General features: G+C 38.8%; 1 protein-coding gene across 1 annotated transcript in view; it reads right to left on the bottom strand.

The window, feature by feature from the left end:
• The window catches only part of LOC139687246 (girdin-like), a 176818-nt gene that overhangs the window by 94303 nt on the left and 69201 nt on the right, over positions 1–13314 (bottom strand). Inside the window, exon 20 of the mRNA XM_071584380.1 lies at positions 11443–11532. Coding sequence (XP_071440481.1) covers positions 11443–11532 — 90 coding nt within the window. The remainder of the gene's footprint in view (positions 1–11442; positions 11533–13314) is intronic.

Genomic DNA, 13314 nt, shown 5'->3' with positions numbered 1-13314 from the left:
GAATTCCTGGGCATAAGCCATTCTCATTTATCATACTCCCTCTCTTTTCTAAGCATTCAGGCCTAATATGTTTACCATAGAGATCTTCTATGCATTCTTTCCATCTCTCTTGAACTTTTCCTGGTTCTATTTATAATTTTCCAGCCATATCTTTAATTGGATTTTCCCTTCCTGCTTCCAGAGCGAAACACCTTGGGGACATTCTTACACTATGACAGGATACAGTTGAGGGTTGTCTGAAAGTTTATGTCCTCAATGAGACGATGTCAGTACTTTCCACAAAAAAATTATAAGTGCGTTTGCGCATGCGTTGATAGGTATGCAATAAAATTACAGCCACTTTGGATACTTTATGGTTGCTTGATAATTTTTGAGTGATTCATTGGGGGTGTTTAGTGAAAATAAAAAAAAGTGCGTACCAAGCTGCCATTAACATTTGTTCTGCAATATGCCTATTCAAATAAAAAAAAAAGTTGGACACTGTGAAGGGAGACTCTGAAGCATCATTTGATACAAGGATACGATGTAACGTCATTTAGTTTCATCTCACACTTGGTGCTACTGGGAAACTCATACATATTGGGAGAACGGGGATGTCCCCCCTCTGCCCAAGCGTTGTTACTCTCGAGGTGAACAGATGCAACAAGCATTGTATCTGTTACAGGAAACTCTTGAGCCCACGGGAACTCAACCATGGGTAATATGATAGTATCGGTCAAAGCATAATACTTGCCTTTCTATTTGGTGTGCATTTCTGCTTTTGCACGCAGAAACTTAAGTATTGCATGAAAAGTTAAAATTAGAATTAAAATCCTCATGGGATCTAAAGAGGGAAGAATGTCATTTAGGGAGAAATGCATTCAAACTTTAAGCGGTTATTTACGCTTCGGAGCATAGAAACAGGGCAGCCAAAGGACAATTTGGCCCACCTCTGACTGAGAAGATGATATTAGAATGGAGGAAGACTGAGCCAGCGAATGCAGATGAGAATGGGGAAACTTAACTTAACATTCATGTGCTCCTGAATGGCCAAAGCTCGAGGAGCATGTTGAGAGTGGGATAAAAAATCACTAGAGGAATTCGATCAGTGTTCCAACCAAACTGACTTTAATTGAAGATAGAAAATTAGCGATAGGAATGTCTATTGCAGATTTGTCCATGATATTTCGTCACAGTGCGAGGGGTTCCTGAAGAGAAATGGTGTGTGCATTTGTACCAGATCTACAATAGCACAAAAAATACCACTTGAATAAGAAAGAAAGGTTTCAGAATTCCTCAAATACTGATGGTTTTATTAAGAAATCATCTTTGTAATTGTGAGATCAGTTTAAGTCCCAGAAAACAGAGTCAGAAACAAGCCGTTCCACTTAACGCAAGCTGCATCTGGATGTGATTGCTGGAGGGTTAACTTCTCAATGGCAGCTTCAGAATGTTTCAATTAATTGTTCGAGGGTTCAAGCCTATCAAAACTACAATAGCATTCTAATAACAATTTTGTCATACTTTCCAAGAAAATTATGAGTTAGAGAAGTGAAAAAAGCTGTCCTGTTACTTTTATGCATTGGAATGAATAAAAACACAAAAAGTGTACGTGGCATAACAAGCATAAAATGTAATTGCATTATTCAATGAACTGTGGGAGATGCCGCAGCGGTAACTTTTAACGTAGTAATCCGCTAATATATATAAAGAGCAAGAGGACGCCTCGGTAGCTTAACTGACTAGAACACACATCCATACATCAAGGGATTCAGGTTTGAATCCCAGTCAAGGCAAATGATTTTTACATTTTGAAATATCTTCATTGTAATCGCATTACATGAAAAGCCGGAAGTGGTAGAAGGGCTTGATAACAGAGAATTCTGTACTCCTGTAGAAAGTTTTATAAGAAAGAATGAGTTCATCATAACTACAAACACATCATATCGCAAAATCTCAGAAAGTATTCTTAAACATAAAAAAGAGTTTCAATAAGTACTCTTGCAATCCAAGAAAAATCAAGTGTTTGTGCAAACACGTCATGACATTTAGTGAGCACTTTTAAGAGTAGAAGATTCTGTGGCAATCAGAATTTAGAAGGGATACAATCTTTAATAATTTAAGTGTCCTGACATTCAAGATAAGATGTCCATCACTATTAAACAGGACTTCTGGAATAGGGGATAGTCATTGACTATTTCAACAGTGAGAAGAAGAAGAAAAGTCACCGCAAACCTCAACCAAAAATTAGATTCATCATTATTTTTTTAATATTCCTACCAATTGAAATTCCACGATAACACAACATTATGCTTATCATACTCGGTCTATAAAGTAACCATGACATCCCTAACATTCAAATTCACCTCTACCATTACAGAAGGAACTGAGAGAGTGCATTCAGCATTTGGTTTCATGCCCTCACGATGCTTCCTTTAGTCTTTTGTTTGTAGCTGTCAAATATCACACTCAAGACCACTACCAAGAAGGGAGAGGGATCGTTTTTGACTAAGTTTACAAGTAGATCATTCAAGTACCAGTAGAGTTACGCGAATTCATTTCAGAATGATAGAGACACCACAAAACCTAAGATGTCCACATATTTCGTGATTTTGTCAACAGCTGAGTTTCTCAGAAATGCACGCCATGTTTTATAAGGCATCACATTCTTGCACTTATCTCACACCATTAGTTATAAGTATTGAGAGACCACCACAACCTCAACGCTTAAAGTTAAAAGAAATGCATACAATACAATTTATTAGCATTATTCAGATAATATTTTGAAAATATGGCTAAACCTGAACATGGAGAGAAGTTAGCTCTTTCCTAAAGTTGATTCAACAAAGGAAGCCAGAGAATCAAAATTAGAAATACCTATGGGACTCATGAGTATAGATGTTACCAATTTTTTATGTTTATAAAAATATAATCTTGAACATTATTATACATGGACATTGGAACAAATGTTAAGAGGTTTCCCAGCACATAATGAATATTTTCTCTCTGTATCATTTCATGAAGCATTACCTTAAACAGCATCAATATTTAATTAGAAAATGCAAAAATATCTTTCAAAAGAAAACATTTCATGTACACTTTCAAAAAATTAAACATCCCATTAGAAACTGACTTCAGGAATAAGACAACTAAAATTATAAAATAAATATATGAATACATTATGAAATATTAAAAATAAAAAAGCTAAAATGATAATACAAATTTTAAAAACTCTCCCTCTTGAACCATTAACCACTTCAATACAATAAAATAAATGCTAACATGTCTTTAAGAGAGGTACAATAAAAAGAACTTACACGAGGTACCTTGCTGATGAAATCGGAGCCAGCTTTGCGAACCTTTTTAACCAAATTAGCACCAAAACTCTTCCTATAAAATGTAAAATAAAAAGTACACAAAGTAAAATAAATCAACAGAAATTGGAAAATATATAAATGATAAATCAATTAAGTCAATTAAAAGTTCTTCACAGGGTTGTAGGTATACTCTTAGTCTCTAAGAGCTGAGCATGTAGATTCTACACATAGTAGAATCATTAAATTTAGTGTAAACTTCTTCTTATAAATGTTTAAAATGTCATCCATGTGAGAGGGTCACAGACATGGCTAAATTGTAGGTCAGACCCACGTGACCCTGTGGAGAATATCAAATGGGAAACCAAGGGGGTTGGAGGGCACTTGGTGCAACGGCAGGGTGGAGCAGAGAGCAAGGGTCAAAGGGATTGACACCCTAAGTGCTAACAAGGCACAGGTATATTTTAACTTATTCTCAAACTTTGGTCAGTCCAAGATCCCTGAAGGCCAACCGAGGACATCGTAAAACAGGATGACATGGAAGGTTAGAATGCTGACTGGGAGGGTAGTTTCCAAGTTAAAGGGGTGCACGAATGTAGGCCCTGGGGGATACAGGTCTGGGCAATCCCTTGCTGGCACATTTTTGAGGAGGCCCAGAATTTTGGGGGCACTAAACAGTAAAATGTGTAAACCAGGGTGGACAGTCTACGACAAGTTGCAATCATAACTATGGGTAGGCAATGATGACATTTGAATCTAATACTGTTCATTCAGTATAGCGTTGGTCACGCAAAACCTTTCAATTCATCGATATGATGAAAAGCAGAGTATGCATTTTGAGGCACTCCTAGGCATCCATTTCTGATATTGCCTTTCATGTGATAGTATGCAACTTGGGATCCCTGATGAATAGTGCACATGTGCGGTAATCTTTGAGATGTTAAGGAATGGGACAGGACATTACAAGTGATATGACTTTACTGTTTGAAAGACCAAGCGTGTAGACCTCGTAATATTGGATTTTATTAAAGTCAAAAAATAGCTCCAGAACATAGTACACAAAACTGTGGCTTGTGCAAAAATTCAATTGAAATTAATGACAAGTTAGTTTCAAGTGACGTCCATTAATATTTCACAGTGAACGTACAGGGCTTAATTATATATCATTAAAAGCCTAATTTAAAGACCGAGAAATTCACTGGAAATGTTTTTCCTGCCGATCCTGCAAGATATCACTGACCAAAATGGAAATGCAACAATTTCAGAGAGTGAAAGTTGACCACTATTCGAACCTGGATCCCTCAATGTCCAGCCAAGTGCATTATTAAGTTAAGCTACCGAGGCGTCCTCTGATGCTACAAAATTGAGTGCCTGTGACATTGTATGCACGGTGTTCTGTCATGACATCATGTTCCTTTTAAAGCCCCTAAAATTTCAGAGAGGAGGATGCCACAGTAGCTTAACTGATTCAAGCACTTGGCCAGATATCGAGGGATCTGGTACAAATCTCAGTCAAGGTGAATGATTTTTACACCTGAAATTGTTGCATTGTAAAGGACAATTAGCAGATGAATCTGTCAAAAGTTACTGTCGTGGTATCTCTTTCAGTTTTGTGGAATTTCAACCGACATGGCTGCTGACATTGAATACCCGAAGAATGAACTCAACAATCTAAAGAGTAATCAGGATTATATTGCCATCAAAAATCAAAAACAGTTACTTGTGCATTAAAAATCATCAATGATGTGATGCACAAAACCCTAACTAAAACCGACAAGGAGCCCATTCCTGTGATAAAAGAATCATCAAGGGGATCAGGATGGTGTGGTAGCTAACATACTGGCATCTCGCCTTGAGGGCCTGGGTTCGAATCCTGGGGATGACAGATATTTTTCAGTGGTATGCCGATCCATATTTGAGGTGCTTTGATGGAGGGCCTTTTGAGTGAGTACGTCATCCATCGGATGGGACTTGAAGCTGCGGACCCCTGGGTGCCATTTGTTAAAAGCAGGCTAATGCCAACACTGGGTTTCTTTCCACCCTTAATCCTTTCCTGTCCATCCCCAATGGCACAACTGACCTCAGCTGTCAGTTGCCTCTCATAAAAACAACAAGAACCATCAACTCCCAACTTTGAAGAATGCCAACATGAAGGCTGGTACATCTAAGGAAGCACTAACTCCAGGGGATATCGGCAACAAGGAAAACATCAATAACGCAGCCTCGAGAGTGTCTACAATGCTTCCTTCTCATTGAGAAGGATATGCTTACATTATGAGGAGTGGTAGAGCAAACACATTCCATGCAAGTCGTCGCAATTTTAATCAAAATGCAACTTCCAATCAAAACAATGCAAGTATACGTGATAAAATCTGTAGTGAAGCTGAAAGTGCTCCCTTATCCCCCTGATCATGACTATTTCATAGAAGTTCTGCCCCAACGTCGTCGAAGAAGGAAGCCGATTGAAGGATCTGCAGGCATTAGTGAGCCTGGAAGCTGCAATCTCACTGGTGTTCCAAAGGATGAGCAGCTAGCACATGTCGTGATTTTCCAAGGATACAACTGCAACAGGTATTGCTGAATACCTCAAAGGAAGATTCTCAGGTGATGTGGAAACTGAACAGCTGGCAACTACGGGTAATTACTCGTCTTTCCACATATCCACTGAGGGCAACCAAGTACATTCTTTGAGAAGCCCAGCTATCCAACACAAAAATATTTTTGCCAAATTGCATTCTTGCAAGCCAGCTCGGCAAAAATTGGCTCCGAAATTAATTCTGTACCTGGTTCAACTTCTCATGTTGCAAGGATGAATTGAGAATCAAATGACTCTATTTTAAAATTTTGGTGATAAATATTCAATGAGTAAATCATAAGCTTGCTGAACTAGAAAGAAAAAGTTGAACATAGTGAAATATCACTCCTGATTAGCAATAGTAAGCACATAAACATAAATATAATGATTCTCAGTTATGTTGTGGGTGATAAAAATTGTCGGAAGAATCACCATCATGGCGCCGAGATTATTTATGCTTTGAGTTCTTTTGTGTTCGGCAATATGTCGCACGTATCTCAACATCTCAATGAAGAGCTAACATTTGAATGCTCTGCCATAAAGTGCTCATTTTCAGACAAAAACATTGTGGTGTTCTTGGCATACAATTCTCCACTTGGGAGTTTCTTAAGACTCCAAGAAAAACTGGGCAACTTGTCATTCTCAGTGACTAACCATTTTAATCAACCAACAGTCATTTTCAACGGCAATTTTAATTGCAATTGGTTGATGGGTGGACATGAGTGGAAACAGGACTCCAGACCTTATATTCAATCATATAATCTGAAACCATTAGTCAATGCACCAACCAGAGTAACTGCCAACACCCAAACACTTCTGCATACTGTTTTGATGGATTTTAAATTACACAAAACCACACCATTGATGCATTCAAAAACTATGTTTTGGAGGTAACTCAATCCGAGTGGAAAAAGTGTTATGAAAGTTGGTTTGAGCACATGCAAAAGTGTATTGACTATCATGGTGAATACTTAGAAAAATAATAAAACCCTTTCAACAATAAATTACTCTTTTTTCATTATTAGGCTCAAAATATAAATAGCAACCCTCGTAGGAATAGAACAATGAGCAGCTAAGGAAAGCATCTAATTACTCCAAAGAAGTCTGGAAAATTATCAAGAGAAACCTGACCCCTAACTTAATCCGGACACCACATTATGTTAATCACAACAATGGTGGTGCCATAACTGACCCTACTGAAATAGCAGATGCATTTCAGATTTTATTTCTACTTCTACTCAACACACCCCAAACCACTTCAAGGGAGATCATGAAGTTCAGGGTAAGATCAAACAAGACAATGTACTTCAATCCTGGCAGTGTCAGAGGACTACACTCCTATTTTGGGAAAGTAGGAGTAACTAACACACCCAATATACATAGATGGTGTACCAGGTAATACAATATTCTAAAGATCTTGTATTCTCAGAGAATAACAGAAGTTTATTCTGACCCCTTCACTTTCCGTAGTCCATCAATCTCTCTCTGATGGTGCCTATCTTGATACTTTCAATTTGTCTAAAGTAGTCCCAGTTTTAGAAAATAAAAGTGATATAGAGGCTTCTGGATTTCTCTGCAAAAACTGGCTCTATTTAAGGAGAGCAAAAGTAGGTACAAGCAGTGATGTTATCCTCAACTACCTACAAGTGGGATTTCCAGATAAATAATTTTCCTGTGTATATGTTGACAGTGATATAGATAGATAGATATGGCCCCACGTTTATAGTCAGAGGTGATCTCACCTTTTGGAGGACACACTATATGAAAGATACCCTCACTAAAAGAAAAAAGGTACACTCAATATTAAAGATACCCTCCCATGGACTACAACCTTGACATGGTGGAAGGGCATGTGCGTTCCAATGATCCCTAGAGCTGAGCTGGCTGGAGGGATGATAATTGCTACTGGTAGGGTCAGCCATGCAAGGCAAAGGTTAGGAAGGTAGGAGCCAGACGGAAGGTAGTCCACACAGTGTCTGTTCCTCCGGGAGGCTGCTACAAAGGCATCTGACCCCAGTGGGGCAGCCATTAAGAGATGCGGTCACGTTAGAATCACTGTTGAGGAAGGCCACGGGAAACTACCTCAATTATTATTCCCAAGTATTCCTCCATACAGTCAAATATAATGGACAGTATGGAGAATATGAGTCCTGCCAACTATGGGGCTCGGCCGTGTGTTGTGTCCGGCAGTGGGAAAGGCAAGTCTTCTTCCATGGTCATCATATCTCAGGCAAGGCTTCTGCTGCTGAGATTTCACGAAACCCTTGCTAAGCTAAATCAAAAGTAACAGGACAGAAGACGCAGACAAAAAAGACCAAACTAGCTAGAAAAGGAACTTGGAATGTTAGAACAACGTTGAGGACAGGAAAATGAGAGAATATAAAACAAGATATGGGAAGAGGAAACATAGATATTTAAGGCATATGTGAAGTGAGATGGCAGAATAGTGGACATTACTGGAGTGATAGTTATAAGCAATATACAGCAGAGGGAATGAGATCCAACGAGGGGTTGCCATAATATCGAATAAAAAAGTAAGAAAAAGCATAGCCACAATAGAAAAAGCAATGGATAGAATATTACTGGCAGAGATAAATGCTGAACCAACAAACTTGGTCATTGTTCAGGTATAAATACCACCAAGCAATCATAAGGAGGAAGTAATAGACAAGGTATACAATCTGTTAGAGGATATCACAGTGTGTGTTCCTGCAGAGAAATATTTGATAGTAATGGGGGACTGGAATGCAATGGGTAGGTGAAGGAAGAGATGGTGATGAGGTGGGGGACTACGATTTAGGTGCGAGGAATGACTGTGGAGAGAAAGCAGAGATTTAGGAACAGCAAGATCAATTCACACGGTTTCACAGGAGCGGATGAACTCAGATCAGATTTAGTAGTTATGAAGTGTAGCATCTATTTAAAAAGGCAGGGGCAGCCGGTTAGGAAATGGAATTTAGAAGCATTTACTGGATTGACAAGGAAGATGTGTATCAGTGGGCTGTAAAAAAATATCATAAGTGACAAAAAGGAATCGAGTACTCATGAGGAAAAATGAAATTTTATCAAAAAAAAGATATCTAACACCACAAAAGAAACTATAGGAAAAAAACAAGGAAACGATTGATCATGGATGAGTTGATTAGGAAGCTAGATGAGAGAAGGAAATGGAAGAATGTAAATACAGAGCTTAGTAGAAGGAAGTACAAAGAGTTAAATATTTAATTGAGAGGGGTAACAAATTGAGCAAAAGAAGTATTTTGGAAGACGCAGTGCGGGGAAATGGAACGTTTAAAGAGGAAGGGTGAAATTGGTGTGCTGTACAAGAAGGTAAAAACACTGTCGAGAAGTAAGAAGAGAATATCGCATAAGCAGTTAGAGATATGTCTGGTAAGATAATAGTTGAAACAGAAAAGGTCCAAGAGAGATGGAAAGAATTGGCGGTCTGTACAATAAATGCACAAACTGGTGCAATCTGGAAGCCATGACGGGGACCATAGCCCCACCCACTAGCCAGGTGTTAGTTGCCTGAGACCCAATGAGTCATCTGTACTTCGGCGGATCGTCGAGTATGGTGCCAGTTATGTTAGTTTCTGTTGTCCTTGTTCTTACTTTTTATTGAAAATGGAAATTGACGAAATCGTAGTAGTAGTAGTATTAGTAATGAGGGGAGGCGACCGACAGCTGAGGTCATATGCGCCATAGGGGATGGACAGGAAAGGATGAAGGGTGGAGAGAAACCCGGTGTCGGCATTAGCCTACTCTTTACGAAAGGCGCCAAGGGGTCCGCAGCTTAATGTCCCATCCGACGGACGCCGTACTCACCCAAAGTGCCCTCCACAAAGCACCTCAAGTAGGGATCGAGATACCTCTGAAAAATATTCAACACCGCCGGGACTTGAACTCGAGCCCTCTGGGTGGGAAGCCAGTATGTTAGCCACCACACCATCTTGATCCCCTTGACGAAATCACGGAGCAACGAATCAACATCAAGTTTTCGGTGAAGCGAAGTAAAACTTATCAAGAAATAACTGAAATGTTGACTGCTGTTTACGGTGATAATGCTCTGAAGAAAACATCTGTTTTCAAGTGGGATAAGCATTTTAAAGATAGCCGACAAGACACCATGTGTGATGATGCAAGGCCGTGACGACCTTCAACCACCTGTGTTGACGACAACATTGATCGTGTGTGGTCCATTGTCCTCATCGATCGTCGAAAAGCTGGCAAAATGATAACTGACGAACTGAATTTAGGAAAATCAACAGGGCACACTATTTCAACCGAACATGATGGATGTATCCTTCACCATGACAATGCACCTGCACATTCAGCATTGACAGTTCGCCAGTTTCTGGCAAAAAATTCAATCACCATCCTTGATCATCCTGCTTATTCACCAGATCTTGACCCTGCAACTTCTTCCTATTCCCCCAAAATGCAAAAATGTGACGAGGGGACATCGCTGGGAACATGTGGACACAATAAAGCAAAAAACAATGAGTAAACTAAAAAGCCAAACTGCCAAGGACTTCCAAGGGTGTTTTAAACAGTGGAATCGAAGAAGATGGAATAAATGCATAGCAACGAATGGAGAGTAATTTGAAGGGGACAAAATCGATGTATACTAAATTTTTAAAAATAATGTTTTTATGTCCTCATTTCGTGTATTTATTGGATTATGGTAAAGAACTTAGGCTAACAAGGTTAGACAGAGAAAGAGAATATGACTTTGATGAAGATAGCTTAGGTCCAGGCATACTCAACGATGAGATAAAAGGGTATTAAGGGAGATGAATCAAATATGGCCATGGGGGTGGATAACATTCCTGGGGGATTACTTAAAGGTTTAGGAAAATGTGGGAGGTAGAGCCTATATGCACTAATTTGTAGCATTTATGAGAAAGCAATCTAACCTGAAGACTTAGTGAGATCAGTCTTAATTCCTATTCCAAAAAAGGTAAAAGCTACATGATGTGAGGACTAGAGAACACTAAGTTTGATATCCCACGCAGCTTAAATGGTTCTCAGGATCATCAATAAAAGAATGTAGAGCAGGGGAAATGATTCCTTAGGAGATAACTAGGTTGAGATAAGGAAGGGGAGAGTCACGCATGATGCCATTGCAGTAATGAAATCACTAATCAAGAGGATCCACCACCTCAATCCTCAACAATGTTTCAACAAACTAGGGAAAGATTTAAGTGGTAGAAATTCACTACATAGGATGTTGGTTCAACAGTAATTGTACACACATGGTAGGTGATTTCAGGACAAAAGAATATGGCTTACTATTGAAACAAGAATTTATAGCATAAAACATTAGCTTGAACTTTAGAGAAAAGTTCCAAACTCACTGATGGAGTATTTTGTTATGCTAGTGCATTAAGGCACAAAGAAGCATAGGTAAACAGAAATAAGAGCCAATGAAATTGATAAAAAAAAAGTCAAAATTGCATGCGCACGGCAAAAGCTTAAATGTTGTGCATAACATTTGGAAAGTATTGAGTGAAGTAGCATTAGATCACTAGCAACAGCAGCACATGCATCAGTGTAAAATAAAAAAAAACTCACTTCTTTGAGGAACTCTCTGCAGACCTATAGAGCTCCATTATTTTCTCCTCCAGCTTTTCTTTCTGGCGTTTGAGATCATTGACGTGATCCCTTAAAATAGAGAAAAGACTTTTAAAATAAATGATACTTCAACCATTACCCATGTACACATATAAATATTTAGGAACTACAACAGGAGATCTATTGGAATCTGATATTCCACACTGAGAAAGCACTTATTCACAACTGGAGTGGATCCTACAGGATTCAAAAGATTTCAATCAAACTTCAACAGACAGGAAATAAAAACTAATCAAATAAATTTCTATGGTGTTCATCCTCGCAAAACTTTCATGAACAGTAAGAAAGAGAAATCTGGCCAAATAACTAAGCAAGGAACCTTATTACATTCACCCCACAAAAATATTTAAAACAAAATAATACTGCAGGTTCCTACATCTTGGAAAGCCAATTTATTGAAAGTTTCTTTGCAAATTATGATAATGAATAGCCTATGATATTCAGCTATGATTACACATGCTTTGTTTAATAGATGCCTCCATGCCCAATTAGAAGACGGACAAGAAGATGTAGTACCATGTTATGTGATGTCATTGAGGGCAGGGAAAACAAAAATTTAAAGCCAGAGATGGAGAGATGAAGTATAGATATTTTGAAGCAGTGTGAGGTGAAATGGAAGGATAGAAGGAATTGGAGCAATAATTATGAGCAGCAGAGGGGACAAGAGCCAATGAGAGCTTGCTATTATATTGAATAAGACGGTAGGAAAAAGCATATTCAACATAGAGCAAGCAACGGACAGAATATTACTGGTAGAGATAAAAGCAGAACCGACGAACTTGGTCATTGTTCAGGTATACGAGGTCTGTTCAAAAACTATCGCGAATTTTGAATTTTTGTGGGTTACGTATATTTGATTTTTGATTTTTTTGTGGTGTTATGTTGGTACTTTTGTCTCTCACTTATGCCGAAAAGTTCGGCCAGTTTGAATGTTCGGTTAACTTTTGACAGCTGTTTTGCTTGGACGTGTTTTGGCTTGTCTTCGATTTTTGCCTCTTCCAAAAAATGGATCAAAGAATCTGCATCAAATTTTGTGCGAAAAACGAAATTAAGTGCGTGGACACATCCCAAAGGTTGACTCTGGCATATGGAGAAGATACCTTGGACCAAAACAACATTTATTGGCTGTACAAAATGTTCTCAGAGGGCCGAGAAGATGTGAACAACGAAGAGCGTGCCAGACGCCCGAGGACGTCAACAACAGACAAAAACATTGATGAAGTGAAGAAAATAGTATTGGCCAATCGTTGAATCACCATTAGAGAAGTTGCTGAGGACCTAAACATATCAATTGGCTCGTACCATTTGATTTTTCCAACAATTTGGGCATGACAAGGGTCGCCGAGAAATTCGTACCTCAATTGCTCAATTCTGACCAAAAACAGCAACGCATTAACATTGCTAATGACTCTGTCCGCGATGACCCAAATTTGCTCCAGAGGGTCATAACTGGTGATGAATAACATGACTGGTTTATGATTATGACATAGAAACTAAAGCTCAATCATCCCTATGGAAGCTGCAGCATGAGCCAAGACCGAAAAAAAGAGCACCAAGTTCGGTCGAATGTGAAAGTTTTGCTTACAGTTTTCTTTGATTGCAGGGGCGTGGTGCATCATGAGTTCTTGCCACAGGGTAGAGAGGCAAATAAGGAATATTACCTGCAAGTTATGCAAAAATTGCATGAAGCAATACACCTAAAATTTCCAGATTTGTGGAAGAACAAAAATTGGCTTTTGCACCATGACAACGCCCCTGCTCACACATCGTTACTTGTGAGCCAATTTTTGGCCAAAAACAACACTAATAATG

The sequence above is a fragment of the Hetaerina americana genome, unplaced genomic scaffold (genome assembly GCF_022747635.1).
Source record: "Hetaerina americana unplaced genomic scaffold, ioHetAmer1.1.p SCAF_18, whole genome shotgun sequence".
In the NCBI taxonomy this organism is placed as follows: Eukaryota; Metazoa; Arthropoda; class Insecta; order Odonata; family Calopterygidae; genus Hetaerina; species Hetaerina americana.
Note: the sequence above shows the minus strand (reverse complement) of the source record. Positions and strands in the feature narration are given on the sequence as shown.